Genomic DNA, 18,853 nt, shown 5'->3' on the forward strand with positions numbered 1-18,853 from the left:
AATATGATATGGTAACTATGAAGAAGGATCATTTTGTTGATTAAAAAAACCAGTTTGTTTTATTTTATCTTTGTTTTTATCTTTATATTTAAATTACTTGCTTTTAATTCTCTAGTTAGACTCTATTTCATCTATAGGAGTAGCAGTAGAGTAATTTGATCGTAACTCAAGTTTTACCTTATCTTTCTTTTTTTCGAATGGATGGTATAATAGTAGCAAAAGTTCTTAAAAATTGATGTATCTAAACTCATGCTACTCGCATCATCATCCTTCGATTCTCCTACTTTCAGCTAATCTAACACTAATGACATATCTACACATCTATCCTAGCCATGAGATTTGTCACCTTTTTTATCAATCAATAAGCTTTCTTGCATGCTTGTCCTCTCCTTACTGTCAAAGATAGAGCTAGTGCCCATAGCAGGCAAAGCCTTTGCAGCGTAAGCTTTAAAAAATTCTTGAGTTGCAGGCCATTCGAGCTGATTACCTCAACTAGATACATGTTGATTTTGTATCAAATATGTTCTCTCTCTAGAAATAACGCACTCCTTGTAGCCTCACTTTAAAACATTACATTGGGTGGCCAGTGATTTTATTAGATAGAAATCATCATCTTGCCATCATTACATTTTATTTTCTATAACAGCGAATCACCGTCCTGACTTCCTCCGACAACTAAAATGTATTATATCCATCGCTGTCCGACATGAAAGTCAATGACATTAAGTAAGATTTAGATCTGCATCAAAGATTTTTTTTCCTTTTTTACACCTTTCCTCTTTAAAAATATGATGCATCGTACTGTAGCAGTAGCATGTCGCGTGTAAGTGTGGTAGAGAACGGCCCCCGTTGACGCGACGGGGATTAGAAACGCTGCATGGCGCCAAAAAGAGTACGTTGGGGCGAAGAATTCTGTTCCCGGGGGCGGGCCGAACCCCCGCCCACCGCCACGTGGCGGCCGCTCACCGGTAGGTATCCGCGTTGCGCTGCTCGCCGACACCGCCGCCCTTCTCTATTCCCGGTCCCCCGCGATCCCATCGCCGATCTCCGGATCCCTGCTCCGTCGGCCTCCGCCCTCAAAAATCTCACCCCAAATCCGAACCATTCGATCGCTGTTTTCCTTATCGCCGTGTCGTCCCTCTATATATACCTAGGGGTGGCAAAATATGACCCGACCCGCCAACCCGACCCGCGTTCGACCCGCCATAAACAGGTTTGGGTTTGGTCTAAACGGGTTCGGATCGGATACGGATTTTAAATGTCTGACCCGTTTATTAATTGGGTCAGATACGGGTTTTAAATGTCTGACCCGTATCCGACCCGTTTAACCCGTTTTATTTGCATCAGCTATTCAGCCCAACGGCCCAACTTCCCGCGTCGGCCCAATTTCAGGCTTTTCAGCGCGACCCGTTTAAGGTTTAACCCGTCCACCGCCCGTGACTTGAGAGTTGAGACTTCTCGACTTCGTAATTCCGTGAATCGTGAGTTCGTGGCCTTAGGGATTTAGGGTTTGTGCTGCCGTCCGCCGTCGCCTCCAAACAGCATTGAAACATGTCGTACTCTGTGTTTCTTTTTAACAGGATGATAGCAGAGAAGCAATTGCAATCACTTAGAAGTATCTACTGACATTGAAACAGGATGATAGCAGAGAAGCATTGAAACATGTCGTTTTGTTTTTCTTTTGGAAATGAGGAACACGGGGCACCCACATTGATATTGATTTGACTCGTGGGTAGCTTGTGTATGTTCCAGTGCTTCTGACATTGGGTGGCTCTGTGGCTTTTGCCTTACTCTGTGGCATTTGTTTAACTTATTTTCTTTCCATTTCCCTTCCAAACAGCATTGAAACATGTCGTACTCTGTGGCATTTTTTTTTACTCTGTGGCTTTTGCTTATGTTATCCAATTATAAATGCTTGTGATTGACCCAGACTGGCCTGTATGTTCGCACATTAAGTTTTAACCTGTATCATTCCTGTCATACCGACAATTTCTTATTGTATGTGCACTTCTGGTGAATTTTTTTATATGCTGAAAACAATTGGGAACTGTTAGATGTTAATGACTGGGTGTTTGCAAGAGAGATAGGTGGATGGCTTATCAAATGCATTTTCCTGCTGACTAATTTAGCTGTGAGAGATCCTGACTAGAAAGGATTGCATTTGTTTCCTGGTTGCATGATAGCAAGATTACAGGAAAGAAATGGGAACAAGGAAAACAATAACCTGGGTGACAAAGGTAATTCTTTATATTCCTATCCTTTTCCATTATTCATTTTCTTATGTTTATATACTTTGCAAGTTCACTAACACAAAGTCACTGGGAGATCAGTGGACACTTTGTCTCTATAGCATTTAAGACGTTATTTAGTAATTGCATAAGTAAAGGAAGTGAGAAAATTTCTCCAGGTGTTTTCATCCGAATTCAGGATGAAGGTTTAATTAAAGGTTGATGATACCAATGAATACTTGGATTCACGCGGTGTATCAGAGATTCTATATCAGAGGATTTGACCATGGATAGGAAAACATGACATAATAGGATGTAAGCAACCCCAAATTTATGGCTTAATACTTTACATGTGTACCCCCTACACTGGGTTTAGTTCTAATATGCTTGTTTTGCTAAATGGCAGCACCAAGCTTTTTTAATTTGGGAATTTGCTTTATCCTTCATTTGCAGGCTCAAGATTTCAGGCAGCAAGGAACAAAGATGAGAAGGAAGAGAGGTTACTGATACAGTAAATTTTGTTGTTGGGTGGAATTTTTAGTGATTGGCATATGTGATATGCGGCCTGCACTTGTTTAAAAGGATGTTAAATTGGGATATATCACACATGCTGGTGTTAAAACTCTCACTGTGTATGATGCAGTTGTCATTGGATTTTTCAACTTGCCTTGCATGGTGAACTCAGCTTATTAGTCTTTTTTCCCTGCTAACTTTGCAGATAGAGCCAGAATCACAAACTCAGCTTTTGGATGCCACTATGAATATGGAAGGAGTTCTATTAGCAGGAGTCCCTGGAGCAGGTGGTTATGATGCAGTTTTTGCTATTATATTGGGAGAAGCCAACAATGCTGTAATCAAATCTTGGAGCTCAGTCGGTGTTTTGCCCCTGCTTGTTAGAGAAGATCCTAAAGGTGTGTCACTGGAAAATGGTGACCCAAGAGCCAAAGAAGTGTCATCTGCCATTTCTTCAATTCAAATAAATTAGGTTCGAGACTGTACTGTTAATTGAGATTCACAGGCGATTCTCTCTTAATTTCTTTTGGCAGCGATTACCAAAAATGATTCAGATGGAGAATGTATTGTTATACAATGTACACCTTGGCAGAATGAAAACCAGCTCATAAGAGCATTGAATATGCTCTACTGTGTTCCAGTTCTTTGACTAGAGATTTATGTGTTGCCAAGCTTAAACTGCCTTCACATTTTCAATTAGACAAACAGGTCGGGTCAGTTATTTTCAGCTTTAGTGATCGCTGAGCAACCATTTTTTTTAACTTATTTTCTTAATTACTGATAGCTTTAGACAAACAGGTTAAACAGGTCGGGTCGGGTTGGATAAACAGGTTAAACAGGTCGGGTCAGCATGGGTTAAACTAAACAGGTTAAACGGGTCGGGTCGGGTTGGGCAAACAGGTGACCTGTTTATTAAACAGGTTAAACGGGTCGGGTCGGGTTACCTGTTTATTAAACAGGTCAGGTTCAGGTTGCAATTTCTGACCTGTTTAATAAACAGGTCAGGTTCAGGTTTATGATTTTCTGACCCGACCTATATATGACCCGACCCGTTTATGTCCAACCCGACCCGATTGCCACCCCTAGGTTAGACTAAACAGGTTAAACGGGTCGGGTCGGGTTGGGCAAACAGGTGACCTGTTTATTAAACAGGTTAAACGGGTCGGGTCGGGTTACCTGTTTATTAAACAGGTCAGGTTCAGGTTGCAATTTCTGACCTGTTTAATAAACAGGTCAGGTTCAGGTTTATGATTTTCTGACCCGACCTATATATGACCCGACCCGTTTATGTCCAACCCGACCCGATTGCCACCCCTATATATACCCCTCCATCTCCGCGGCATTCTCTCGGCGAGTTCCTGGCGGAATTCCGTCCTGTACGTCCTCCGTTCTCCCTTTTTTTTTTTTTTTTTGGTAAAAAATAGGAGGGGAGGGGGAGGGACCAGCCCACCCACGTAGCAGCCCCATTACTGGGCCCCCCTTCCACTAGGGAATGTTCGATACAGGTCGCAGGTTTCGCGTGCCTTCCCCGACCCGTGGGCTCACCCCACTGGGTTCACCGCCTCACGTGTGGGTACGTCACCCCAGCGCCACCTTGGTACAAGTGGAAGGAAAGCATAACCGCCAACAAGCCAGCCGAGCGTGGGGCATCCGGTCCCCTAATTTAATCGACGCCCGCGCGTTTCGAACCCGGGCAACTTGGGCGGAATTATCGCCCCCTTACCACCAGGCTACTACCTTGGTGGCTGCTCTCCTCCGTTCTCCCTCCCCATGTCCTTTAGGGTTAGGGTTAGGTTATCTTTTTCGTTTTCTAATTCATTTGGAATCAGTTTTCCTTTGATTCTGATCATCTCTAGTTGAAGTTTTCTTTTTTTTCTTTAAGAAATTCCTCTTTTTTTGAATTATTTCAAGTAAGTGATTTTTTCCTTTTTCTTCTGCCTATATTATATTTTAATGTTAGGGTCTTAGCAAAGAGCTTCGATGTTGTTCCTTCGTTCTTTTAGTGTTCTTATTCTGTTTGGCTATTTGATGGTTTTTATTTAGTTCGCCAACTTTCCCTTTTTCTTCTGTTTTTAAAGTAGAAAAAAAATTGTTGAATTGAGAAGGGGGGTTTGCATAAAATTAGCATTCTTGTGTGTTGTAGATGAATTTGTTGGAATATGCAGATGGTTGTGGATGGTTCGGGTACGCATGTTCAATTCATGAATTCACAACAAGGTTATTCTTCAGATGTAGGTTCCTTAGGATTCAACAGTGGGTCAGTCTAATCAAATAATGATTTTATCGTTTAAGGTTATATCAAGATTGTGAGTTTAAGGTGATATTAAGATTGGCATAGCTTCTGAGATTTTCTTTGTCCAAGTGAATTGTTTCGCTGAGGAGATCCAAAGAAATCTCATCTGAAGTATCTGACAGTCAGCTACATGGTTAACATTTCTTCATTTTGCCTTTTTCTATGAGTGTCAAATTATAATGCTTAAAAGGAGGAAAGTTTGAACTTTAGAAGGTATAGAAATTCTAGCCCTCTTGGCAAGATATCAGAAAAATTAGAATGTTTTATTATCAAATGATAGCATAACTATTTGCTTAATATAAGTACAAAACCTATTATTACAGGTCATCGCTAGCTAGATAGCTAGGATTATAAAACCTTTTTGCCCCTAGATCTCAAAGTAAGTCATTTTTTTAAGTTGGTAAAGGAAAGGATTCTTATTTTGATCATGTTTTGGGCCTAGGCTTTCCTTGCCTAAATTTCGTCTCTCCAAGAACTTCACTAACTTTTATGTCAGTACATTCCAAAGGTTTTAAATCGCATGGGGGCATCCTGGTTTCTCCTTTCTTTTTCTTCTTTCTTCCTTTTGTTCTTTTTCTTCTTCTTTCTTTCCTTATTTCCTTTTTTCTTCCTTTCTTTTTCTTCTCCCTTCTTTCCTTTCTTTCTTTCCATTTTCTTCTTCTTTACTTCCTTTCTTTCCCCTTTTCTTCTTCGTTCCTTTCTTTCATTCTTTTTTCCTTGGATGGGTGGGTTTCAGAGTTCTGCCTCTGCCTAGCCCTGTTTCTCACAGGAACAGGATGGGGCGGTTGGGATGCCCCTGGTCCTGCTGGATTTAAAACATTTGGACACATTCCATCAATCGGAATCTATATGATATTTGATACTGGTTTCAAGTTTTGCTTTACTTCTTGATTTTTCGCTGCTATAAAGGATGTTTGATTAGCTTTTAGGACTCTCTAAATTCTAATACCCTGTATCAGATAAAAATGTGACTCGTAAATGTTTTACTTATTAGGCTTCTTGGCCGAGGTGTGTACCTTGTGGCTACTTAATTTGAACTCTTCAATGACTATATGATCTCTACTGCTTTTGGTCAAATTATACCAAATAAGCTAGTAGCTCAATTCTCCCACTTCCTCTGAATTGAATGGTCCATTATTTCTCTAACTATCCATGTACCAATCATGCTACATTGAAATGAAACTTGAAAGAAATTTTAGTTCTTTCTGATGAATCTGTCCTCCCAAGTGCATGCCACACTTACAAATCTTTTTTTCTTCAACTTTATTCAATTAATAAGAATTTATATTTTCTCCTTTTTTATCTTCTGAGATAACTAGCTACAGGATGTAACAGTTAGCAATCAATCATAGGATACATCAGTGTACATGGAGTGTATTATTCTATAAGCTGGTGAATATTGTCCTCTTTATCCTTGTGTTAGAAGGAAAAAGAAATCTAAAGGTGGGCCACATATTGTCCTCACCTTGATTCTGTTTATTTTGGAAGTTTAGTTTTTCTGTTACTAAGTTCCATTGTATCTTCTAGTCACTGTCAGTGAAGTAGAGGTACTCTTTGAGCTGTTCAAGAGCATCAACAGTTCTGTAATTGATGATGAGATTATAAATAAGGGAATATACCATTATACACAACATATGTGCAATATACACAATTTGCTTCTTCCTGCTGCCTTTTTTTTTTGTTCCTTTGGAAAAGTATGGATAGCTTGCAAGTTTTGGGTAAATCATCATGAACTTCTCAGCATAGTATACTAAGAATCCGCAACTTCTAATTTTATGTATGTATGTATTTGTGTGCGTAACTTTTCTTCTCTTTCCTTCTAATAAATCAGACTGCATCATGTACATCCAGCCAATCTATATATCATGTATCATATTATAATTGATAAATATCTGATGATTTGAAGGCTAGAATTGAAGTTTACAAGTGCATATTTACTTAGACTTCATTAAGTTGATAAACAATTTTTGATACTTATAATCTTTACTAAAAATAATATGCAGTACACATCCATGATGTTTATGGTGCATTTGATTTGTAGTGCATTTGCCTTATAAATCTCATATTTGTGCTTCAAATCTGCATGATGTTTTTTTTTCTGCTGTTGTTGTTAATTTAAACTTTTCAATCCATAGAACTTCCAGGTCACAAACTGCTTTCTTTTTTTCTTTTCTATTTGATGATGCATAACACATGCAGACAAATGATTATACATGCATCTCATTTTAAACAATTCTAACAAATGCCAATATGTCTGTAACATCGGATTTTATAGGCAGCTTGCAGTTGATAGAAGATCATGGATCCTAATAGCCAATATGAAGCACACTTACATAGAAGAACACCATTCATAACAGCAAGATTAGTTACAAGAAAAAGCATGCTTCTCCAATGAGAACCGACTTAAATGGTATAAATGTAGATTGATGGTCTGTCGAATTTGTATAGAACAAAACAGAAACAGAATTATCTAACAACTATCTAGAAGATAAAATTATAAAGCAACACTACTACAGAATAGTTAGTTTGTCTATACTTCATCTTGTTTGATGTTCTATCTCATGCACCAGCAAAATTGTGCAATTAAACGTCAAAGAAAAAACATCCCACGTCATCAATTTGAGAACCTTTATTGCACAAATTTAAAGACAAACAGAGAAAAAAATGGACTGGTAATAACTACCACATTCAACAGCTCCATTTGATGCAAGTCTGATGAGCATTTCAGATATACATGAGAGGGTAAACAAAGCTAATATTGTGAACCCAGAGGCTTCAACATCAACATCTTATTTCCCCCAAAATCATTCCGATGTAGGTTGACTTGTATAGCACAATATGAACAAGGAGTGTCACGAATTTGTCGCAAGATATCACCCAAAGAAAATAGGGTTTGAACATTTAATTGGTGAAGTTGTCATGGTTGGAGACTGGATAGAGCAGGAGAACATCATTTGGAAATCAATATGGGAACAAAAAAGCCTTAACATCTTTGAAAGGTAATGTCTAAACAAGGAATTGCAGGTTATGCGGACCCAGCTATCATTTGAGGTTTGGCAGAAGATAGGGAATAAAAAGACAAACATATTTCACAAAAACTAATGAAGCTTATTATAAGTATCCCAACTGAGATCAAGCATTAACAACACCCGCATAACTTTCAACTGATGGTTCTTACCTCACAAATAACGAAGGAATTAAAGAGAAACTTTTGCACTATCTTGCTTGAAGAAGTGTTGCCAAAAATTTTTCAAAAGCACATCCACTATAACCAAAACATTCACCAGAAGATCAGAACATCAATTTGCTTGAAAATAAGAAATTACAGACTTCCAGAATCATGTCAAAGTTGTGCAGAAGATCATTTCTAGAACTATTAACTGACAAGCCTTTTACTAGTTACTTTGTTGTTCCGAGAATCCTTCACCACTCTCTATCTATACTTGAAAGAAAGAGCTGAGTCTTCGCCTGTCACTTTGATCTTAATTACTTCAAAAAAAATATTAGTTTTCTTCCATATTCTGAATAAAGGCTAACTTCTCCAGAAATCTAGAGAAATTAAACCACTCCAGCGACCCAAATGAAGTTATTCAACCTCCACTTGCTAAATAGTTTTATTTGATTTAAAGACTTTAAGTGATTATGCACTCATTGACCGGTAAATCTATGCAGGCTAAATTAAAATGAATCCCTTATCCGGCACCTCTTTGGGATTTATCACAAACCAGAAGAACATAAAACACAATATATGAATAATACTTGCATACATAAGCACCTTCATAATATCAAGCCTTAGAGTAAATCCCAGAATACATGAAGACATAGTAAAATATAAGCTAAACTGTCTCAGCCTAGATTCTAACTTCATCATCTGACTACTGTTTAGATAACACTTAGGTAGCCAAAACTGAATGCTCAAATATTAGTTATTCAACCATCTGCCATCATGTCAAGAATCCTTCCAAATGGAAAACAAGAGGTAGATGTCACATCAGTTGTTGGCCTATCATTGCTCAAAAAACTACGAGCTGCCTTCTAAGCTGGCAAATATTTAAAGCTCCCATCCTTTTTTTTTTTTTTGATGAGTCAAGCCATTACATCTGAAAGAATATTTGAACCGGCCCTCCCTAAACAATTGCTTAATATAATAGGATCAAGATTAGTATAAGACAAAAAATTGTTTTTGTATGTATAAGATAAATTGTCCTCTAAGCATCTAGTCGATGATCTCTTAAACAAGCTCTGGTACAAACCTTTCTAATTAATTTTGTCATATAAAGAGGTGGTTTACCTTAAACATTATCGAACAATTATTCCTTCCTCGAAATAAAGTTGATTATGTAGATTAATATTCAAACAGTGTCATATATTAATGTCAAGATCTCTGCTTAAATTTGTCATATAAAGAGGTGATCTACTGAGGTGATCTCCCTTAAACATTATTGAATCATTATTCCTGCCTCGAAATGAAAACAGTTATGTAGATTAATATTCAAATAGAATTATATATGAATGTCACGAAAGGAATACAATTTTCATAGTAGTAGGTGGTAAATGAAAAATGATATTAAGGAGGTTTAATGGATTATGATACCTGAAAATTCTCATGGGCAATTACGTAATCATCATGGCTTACAAATTCCAAACCGGTTCCCCTATGATGAGGATATTTTTGATAAAAATAGATGGTAGAATTGTTATTGGAAATTAAACCCAATGGCATCATCGTCGGATGTAGACTCTGAATTGAATCCGTTGCCATCAATTTTACCTCGAGTTAATTTCAAGGAACAATTCCTACCTCCTTTATGCTTTGGTCTACATATCAACACAAATATAAAATCATCCAAAAGATGTGGGTTCCATCCTAACTTCCTAAAGCAGTACATTAGACTATGAGCTCATAAATGATCCTTCTTGAAATAAAAAATTATAATTTATGTTATTCTTAATCCTATTTTTTTTTTTAAAATATTGTTCTTGTGTTTGCAGAATATATTGAATCCAAACTTTTATCACTGCTAAAACACTATAAACACCATGCTATTGTGAGGATGCCGAGTGGCTAAATTGGTAGAATAACTTATATTAATCAATGGGTAAAGGCCACCCTTCCATTTGCCATAAATCTGAAAAGGACCAAAGAAGAAAAAAATATTGTTATCACTCAACAATATAAAAATAGCAAGTATTTTTTACCCTCCATTTTTCTGAAAAAGAAACTTGGCCATCTAACTCTTTCTAGTCTCTGACCCTTCAATAAATTTTCTGACAACAAATTAAAAATTGAAAAGGGAATTTGGAAGGGCAGGAGAAGGCATCTTGGAATTATTTACCAAAATCTCCGGGACATTTCTTGGCTCCCCAACGTGCCCTTCTCCCGCATAAAAAACAGCAACCCTTTCGCCCCCATCCCCTTCCTCTCCTCTCTTTCGCCCCTCCATCCCCTCCCTCGTCAAACAAGACAATATCATCAATACGCATACAGAGACATCATCAAATACTAAGAGGCAGCGAGATAGTGTAAATAAAAGAAAAGAAGGGATATTGGGGGGTGCGTGTGTTTGGATTTGTGTTGCGAGAGAGAGGAAAAAGAGAGGCTCTGTGATGAATAAGGGGAAGAAGCCGCCGCAGAAGCAGCAGCGACCGTCGCCGTCTCATTAAATGCATCACAAGACATCAGAGGCTCAGATCGGCAAGGAAAGCTTCGGTCTCTCCTCCGATTTCAGCCGCTCCCCCAACCCTCTCCTCCCCCTCTATCACCACCCCCACCACCCTCCTTCTTCTTTTCTCCAAATCCACATCCCTAATAATTCTAACCCTAACCCTAATTCCGATCCCCACCATGCCCCCCACCTCCTCCCCTCCGCCCCCCACAAGCGCCCCGTCATGAACGCCTCCCCCGCCGCCACCCGCCACCACCGCCGACCTTCTCCCTCCCCCGCCCCCGGCCGCCACAACCACCACGCCCGCCTACTCCCCCACTTCTCCGCGGCCGCCACGCGCTCCGCCCTTCGCCACCTCCTCCGCCGGCTCCACCTCCGCCTCCGCCTTCTCCTCCTTCTCTCCCTCCCCTTCCTCTACCTCCTCCTCTCCCCCTCCTCCGGCACTGCCGCCGGCCGGTCCCTCCTCCTTGACTTCCTCTCTGCCCTCGCCTTCTCCTCCGTCCTCCTCCTCCTCCTCGCCCTCTCCCTCAACGCCTTCCCCCTCCCTTCCCTCCGCCTCCTCCTCTCCCGTTCCTCCGCCTTCCTTCTCCCCCGCCACCACCTCCCCCGCCGCCAGTCCCCCTCCCCCGTCCTCTGGTCCATCGGCTCCTCCGACGACAAGCCCAAGGCCGACCGCCGCCCGGCCTCGGGCCTTGGGGTCCAGGTCTACAGCAACGGGGACGTCTACGAGGGAGAGTTCCACCAGGGCAAGTGCTCGGGAAGCGGGGTATACTACTACTACATGAGCGGGAGGTATGAGGGAGACTGGGTCGACGAGAAGTACGATGGGTATGGGGTAGAGACCTGGGCCCGGGGAAGCCGGTACAGGGGCCAGTACCGGCACGGTCTCCGCCATGGGTTCGGGGTGTATCGGTTCTACACGGGGGATGTGTATGCCGGGGAGTGGTCCAACGGGCAGAGCCATGGTTGCGGAGTGCACACATGCGAAGATGGGAGCCGATACGTCGGAGAGTTCAAGTGGGGGGTCAAGCATGGGCTTGGACACTACCATTTCAGGTAAGAGATTGAACAAGTTACCTTGAATTCTCTATTTCAAATTCTTGGCTGTTTTCTAAAAAGTGCGCAATATGCGGATCTTTGGGTCGCGGAGATTGAAATGCTTTCCTTTGGTTACCATTGGTTTTTAAGAAACTACATAGTTTGGGTTTTTTGGGATAAACAGCGTTTTTGATTTCTTAACCATAACGGGCTAGCTGCAGTAAATGATTTATTTGTTGGGGTTTCCCTTTTCTGCACCTTCTTATTTCTGTTTAAAAATTTTGGAAGCCTACAGGTTGTCAGTTCTGGTTGATTTGCTTTGGCAGTGGCCAAAAGAAAAATGGTGACTACTGTTAACAAGGCAACTACAATGACCTTTATAGATTAATATGGATGGAAACATCCGGTAGAATAGTTATTACTCTTCAATCCGCATCCAGCATTTCAAAGGGATTATCATGAAACATCTGAAACCCAACTCCCCAAAATCAACAGAGAGCAAATAGTTTCCATACCACTGCTTGTCTTAGGAATATGGTGCTTTTAGATTCTTTAGCGTGAAAGAAAGCATGTGTTTCTTTTGCATGATATGTGATGAAAAATTCTAGGGAATCTTGAAGGGGATGGGGAATAGAAATCTTTTGTGGTTCTTCCATGAGGATTATCTTTGTAAGTTGTTGAGTGAACCTGGAAAGAAGATGGTGGTGGGATTATTATTGCCTGTGCAAAAACTTGGCATGGTTTGTATTTAAGAGGCCAGGTTGGAGAAGATTGGTTGTAGGTCAAGGATTCACATCCCGGTGCATCCCGCCATGTCATGTCGGTACTTTGTCTTCTTTAGACATTTCCTAAGGAAAAAAAGGGCTACTAAATGATTATAGGATATTTTAGGAATCACTATTGATGTCGGTGCTGTATGCTTAACGACAAGATGACCTAAATGTTAGATTTCTTATCTTGGCTATGTGAGGCCACATATTTACGGAGGGACTTGATTTATTGGTGTTAGTTTGGCCTACCTTAGCCTATCGACGGTGTTCCTTTTCATGATATTTGATGAAAATCTACCTTTTCCTGAAAAACTGGCGAATCATGTTGAAAGCTAGCAAATAGATTCAAAATGGTATAAAGAGGATTTAGTTGTTAAAGCTTGGTTGGACAAGAGGGTTCAAGGAATCTTGAAGAGGAGTGGGGAAGTAAATTTTTGTGGTTCTTCCATGAAAATTATCTTTTGCAATGTGAGTTCCTTGAGTGAACTTACAAAAAAAGATGGTGGCGGGACAATTATTGCAGATGCAAAAACTTGGCATGATTTGTATTTCAGAGACTAGATTGGAGAACATTGGTTGTAGGCCAAGTATTCATGTCTTGGTGTGTCCCATGCATCTTGTCAATATGGTACTGTATTGACAAGAAAATGGTTGTACTTGAAACATCCCCGGGACACCAGTTGACTCATGAACCTAGATCTCGTGAGTCATGACTATCCTAGTTGGTACCAGCTAGGATGATTACGTCCCACACTTAGGATAGCCTGGCACCCCAGGAGAGAATTTTTTTTTTTTCCCTTTTCATCTTGTTAATGGTTGTTTCGATTCATCGCGATGTCCCAACCCATCCCCATATATTACTGACCTGGGACCAACCAAGACAAATACTCGTGTCAAGATTTTAGTTCTTATTGTGGGCTATAGCCTACTGGTTGAATTTAATGTGAAGGATGTCTTTGTTTGTCATTTTTTCAATTTTGAAAGTTGATGCAATTTGAACTCGGGGATCAACTCTAAATTAAAAATTAATGTGTCATAGGAGTTTTGGAAAGAAAAGGGGGCTAACGGGTAAATATGAATGAAGTTTTGAATGCATAATTGTAAAGTGAATACTCGAACAATTGTTGTTATGGGGGCTCACCTGGGAAATAGATGGACCTAAGAACACATACATAGTCACTACGTAGATTGTTGTGCATGCACTAACATGTATGAGAATAAACAATAATATGCACACTTAACACATAAGCACATATTTGTACATGTATAGGTATCTCTTTTACATGGATGCTGATAGGGAAGCGAGATATATCATATTTGATTCCAAAGAGAGATCAAATTGTAGTAAGAAAATAGTAAAAGTGTTAAACTAGTTATGCCAAAAGTTCTTTTGTCAACTCTAAACCCGAGCTTCAGCCTCCAGTAAGTTGGATGACCAAGTAACCTCAATAATCTCTACCATTTGAGCTAAAGTAACTAATAATATCCAATCAACTCTCACTTTGCCTTAAGGCATGTCAACTTAGCTTCTTGCAAATTGTAGAAAACCTAAATAAGTAAATATTACTGATGAATTAGGTGAATAAATAATCGTTTAACACTGTACTCAGTTGCTTGGGCACCTGCATGACTACCCGGGATAGGTTTACTACTTGGTTTTGTGGGTGATTTTGCAGCTTTACTTCAAGTCCAATATTAAACCAGAATGGAATATTTTACATAAGAAGTTGGCAAAATTGACCTTTCTCCTAATTTTATAGGGAGATATCCTATTCTGCTTGTTTCTTAAAAACTCCTAGTATACTTTTTCTTATTGTGGTTACTCCATGTAAGGGGAAAAAAAAAAGAGATAAGAATCCTAATAGATGTTGGATGTTGGTTAACATTTAACATAGATTCCACCCATATAGCAGATTTTTTGAGAGCTTTTATAAAGTAGCAAAATAAGGTTCCACTTAAAAATGTGTTGTGTGACTCTTTTGCATCCCCACCCTCCACTCCGCTTATTTAATACTGCTAGAATTTCTTTCCTAATTTAAGGTGGGATCTCACATTATCTTAGAATAATAAAATCAACAATAATGCAACACCTTAAATTAAGTTAAAAAGTCACAAGGCCTTATTTTAATAAAATGATAACATTGCAAAGTGTGATGATTTGCTTCAATAAAGATAATTTGGTGGTTTTGTAGGTTCAGCGAGGGGTTTATGTCGTTCCATTGTGCGATTGTTACGAATAGCGGATCCATCTTGAGATTATGCTTTGTTTTTGAGAGTAAATAAGGACGTGTGGAATAAACTAAAGGTTTTTATGGCAAAAAGAGCCTCGATTAGGTAGATAGAACAAATCATTTATTCAACATTCGGGACACCATCCATTTGTTGCAAAGACCATATGAGTAATCTAATATTGTAATAGTCTCATTAAAACAGCTTTAAAAATGATCAAGGTCCAAGTTAATAAATTAATGCAAGCTAATTATAAGTGTTCAGTTCGTTAGGTTTACACTTTGAGATTCTATTTCTGGTACAGTTTAACCTTTGATGCTGTTATGTGGAGACCAAATATAACTCAATGCTCCAGCCAGGGACAACCCAAAGATCTTTCTTGTTATGTTGCTTATTTTCAAAGTAATTCTTTTTCCTTTAGAACATTCTTTCTTTAATTTTTCCCTTTACTGAACAATTTTTTAGCAAGATCTAAAGAGGGAGATTGAGATGTGAAACAATTGAAGGAAAAAAGAGATTCATGTATATGTGTGCCTTCCAGGTTGGGGTGGGTCCTTAAGATTCTTTCTATTTCAACTTCTGCTTTTTTGTAGCTTCCATCTGATACAGCAACATCTTAAGGCACCAAAGTTCAGATTTTTGACCCTATTTCAGCCTATAAAACCATGCTCCGTCTCCAAACTCCTTTCTATCATCTGCAAAATGTTCCCTTATGGTTCCCAACTTCTTCAAGAGTATCCCCCTTTTCCAAGCTTGCATGCACTCCACACTTTGCTGACCTCCTCCCTGTTGCCTGTTCTACTGCCATGAAAGTTAGCCTCCTACTTCATTGTGTATACCATTGCCTCCTCTCCTTCCCCTCCTTTTACCTCCTCCCTTTCATGGTGGCTTTGAATTGCTGGTTTTAGAGCTACAGAGGGTACAGCATTCAAAGAGGAGCCATAATTTATAGTTTTAATAAGAATGTTTTGGATTTTCCATGTGCTGTCTAGAACAGGATGTTAAAGCATATTCCACCTTCATCTAGGTCTGCTTTGCTTGTGTACTCTAAAATTTTGATTGAAATTGACTATGAAAGCCAACATCTAAACCAATGGATTGGTTTATGACAAAATTCTTTCAATACTAGATCAACTAAAATGGCCTTATAACTGATATTTAAACTTTGATGTGGGATGAATACTATGAATCAAGTTGACTTGTTTGGTTTTAGACTTGGTTTTCATTATGGTTTTCAGATCATGCTTGATTAATGGATATGGGAATTTCTTGAGTTGAATTGTCTTGAGTTGAATTGTCTGATATAATTGTTAGTTTCAATTTATTTTTCTCTTCTTTTGAACCTTTGGAATTTTGGTTTTGAACAAAGCTTAGTTTTTGAGGTCAGAGATACAGAGATACAAATTGCATCAATTACATTGAGTTGTCTTTTACTCGGAACGTTTGTTCTGCCTTCTACAAACTACACTCCCCTTTACTTTTATTCTTATTCAGTTACAGAATTTTGTTGGAAAGCTCTGAAAAAAATTGTCCACATGTTTCAGTTGTTTATAGCACTAGCAGTTACTTATTAACTCTTATGATCTTTAGTTTGTGCAAAACTATCACATGAATACTGTCTATATTATCTCCAATTGTTATGGCTTTGCAGCAAACCTAAAACATTTTGTATTATGTTAAACAAAACATCTCAGCTGTTAACCTAAAGAAATTGAGTTTCAGTCGAAACAAAAGTTGGCCGAATCTAAAGAAATTGGTTGAGACCAGCTGTAATCAATCAAAATTGAAGTTGTGCATATTTCTTCATGGTAATCTGATTATGTTAGATTACTATTCATACCTCTTGCAAAGAAGTGAATTCATGAAGTTTCATGTCATTATGTTTTCCTTGTTAAGTTTCCACTGGTCTCTTTTGTCCAAAACAGGCTATTCGAGTTAGCAAAAATATCTCATCTCAACAAATTGGTATCTCCCCTCATTTTTAGTGTCCTATATGGATGTATATGGGCCTATTATTGTCGACTAAGTGGTTGTTTATTGATAAGGAATGCTATCTTCCAAAATGATATGCTTGTCTGTAGTTTTTGTTTTGTAAGTCAGTTCCTTTATATTTGCCAGTTGTGAATAATGATGCCTACCTTATAGATCTGGCTTAAAGTTAGGCTTGATAAATTATCTTGCAGATAAGAATTTGTATGACAAGAAGCTGATATCAGTCTAGTAGACTTAATATTTAACAGAGGTTGCTTTTGTTTGACTTGCTGACATGAGCAAATCGTAAGCTTATATTTTTCCCATCATGGAAGTACAATCAGTAATTTCTACCCTTACCCTGCAAAACACCACCTTGATCCCATATTATGAAACTAAATACAAAAATAGAATGTCTTCCCAGTGTTTTGTTTCAATTAGAAGGACTGAAAAAGTAAATGGTCATGCAATGTTTGATAACAGTCAGGTTGCAATCGCATGAGTTAGCTGAACTCTAAAACATTTGGCGCTAATTCTGTACTTGCACTGTTATATGAAGGAATGGTGACACCTATGCTGGTGAGTACTTTGCGGACAAGATGCATGGATTTGGTGTTTATCGTTTTGCAAATGGGCATCGATATGAGGGAGCATGGCATGAGGGAAGAAGACAGGGTTTGGGAATGTACACATTCAGAAATGGGGAAACACAATCCGGTCATTGGCAGAATGGTGTACTCGATACTTTGAGCACCCAGAACAGCGTTAGTGGATCACCAATTGCTGTAAACCATTCCAGAGTACTCAATGCAGTTCAGGTAATGGGGTCGATTTCTTTTATAAAAGAATTGTTATCCAACACTTTTCACATCAGAAATAATAATAAAAAAGTTTTATGCTGGTCATTTGTATCTCAGGAAGCACGAAGAGCAGCAGAGAGAGCTTATGATGTGCCGAGGGTTGATGATAGGGTGAACAAGGCTGTCGCAGCAGCCAACAAAGCAGCCAATGCAGCTAGAGTTGCAGCAGTGAAAGCTGTTCAAAAGCGAATCTCTAATAATGGTGAGGACATACCAATCCCAATTGTGTGAGACATTTGCTTTCTTGATGTTAGGTTGGTTTTGCTTTGGCTCGAGGGCAGCATTGAAGTGTTCGCGCACAGCAAATTAGGGGAGCATACATGCGAGCATCAAAAGAAATTTATCAGCATCCCTGCAATATGTTGTTTTGAGCTTTTCAGTCTTTTTAATCTTTTTTCTTGGAGAGTTTGCTTTACTCGATTCCTGCTTTCGGTTACTTTCAGTTGTCGAAGATGACTGATGGAGAAGGGCAGGTTTCTTTCTATCTATCTCTCTCTTTCTTTTTTTTGCGCTTTATGAATATCTGAATATGATGAGTGCGGTCCACCTGTGCGGAACTAGTTCTGTATCTTTATCTTTGTATATGGCTGCTGTAAAGTACCGGTTCCAGGTTAAACCCCATACCAGCGAATTGTTTTGGCCATGGTGATAAAATTTCCTGATAAATGAATAAGAGCATTTTGCTTGTGGGTGAATGGTACCTTTTGTTCTTTCCTTATCATGTTACCTCGGTGGCTCGGTAACGTCTTGATACTGTTGGTGTCCATAAAAAGCTATTAAGCGTGGCATGTTCACCATTAATTATCCTCGTACTGGAGGTTTCGCATTGGCCTATCAAAGCAGGCACCGGATTTTGCCGATCTTATGCATCTCTCTTCAACCATGGTTTCCCACCAGCTGTGATTCAAGGTTCTTCCTGACCTTACTTCTTGGTGCACCTAAAATAAATTTTTAAATCGGGCACATATTGATTGCAATGAGCATACATGGTCAAAACAAGATAATCAATCAATCGAACATGTTAAGTTGATCTTCCAGATGTTTTTCTTCCCCTGCTTTTGGGGAGTGGATTTTTGTACCCACAACGTGGGACGGGCACTACTCTGCTAAGCAACGCGCCCCATCTAAAGTGCATCATTCCCCGCAAGACTAGATGTTACTATAGAGTACCCCCTATATCAAATTGTAGTTGCATGGAACAACAGTATGGAACCAATCAAGATACAGCCAACTACAATTATACTAAGAAGAGAGTAAAACAAATGAAATTAAGGTATCATGTTAG

General features: G+C 39.1%; 1 protein-coding gene and 1 long non-coding RNA gene across 2 annotated transcripts; both read left to right on the forward strand.

The window, feature by feature from the left end:
• The first annotated feature begins 1,229 nt into the window (after positions 1-1,229).
• Positions 1,230-3,381, forward strand: LOC120110810. The gene is made up of 4 exons (XR_005511918.1): positions 1,230-2,237; positions 2,408-2,543; positions 2,682-2,860; positions 2,947-3,381. It is a non-coding gene; the product is annotated as an uncharacterized LOC120110810 (long non-coding RNA).
• Positions 3,382-10,406: 7,025 nt separating this feature from the next.
• LOC103704621 lies at positions 10,407-18,263 on the forward strand. Its single transcript, XM_039126514.1, has 3 exons — positions 10,407-11,756; positions 17,268-17,526; positions 17,626-18,263. The coding sequence occupies exons 1-3, from the start codon at positions 10,699-10,701 to the stop codon at positions 17,797-17,799; spliced, it is 1,491 nt and encodes a 496-aa protein (XP_038982442.1). The 5' UTR covers positions 10,407-10,698; the 3' UTR covers positions 17,800-18,263.
• The last annotated feature ends 590 nt before the right edge of the window (positions 18,264-18,853 follow it).

This window comes from Phoenix dactylifera, chromosome 5 (genome assembly GCF_009389715.1).
Source record: "Phoenix dactylifera cultivar Barhee BC4 chromosome 5, palm_55x_up_171113_PBpolish2nd_filt_p, whole genome shotgun sequence".
NCBI classification, from domain to species: Eukaryota; Viridiplantae; Streptophyta; class Magnoliopsida; order Arecales; family Arecaceae; genus Phoenix; species Phoenix dactylifera.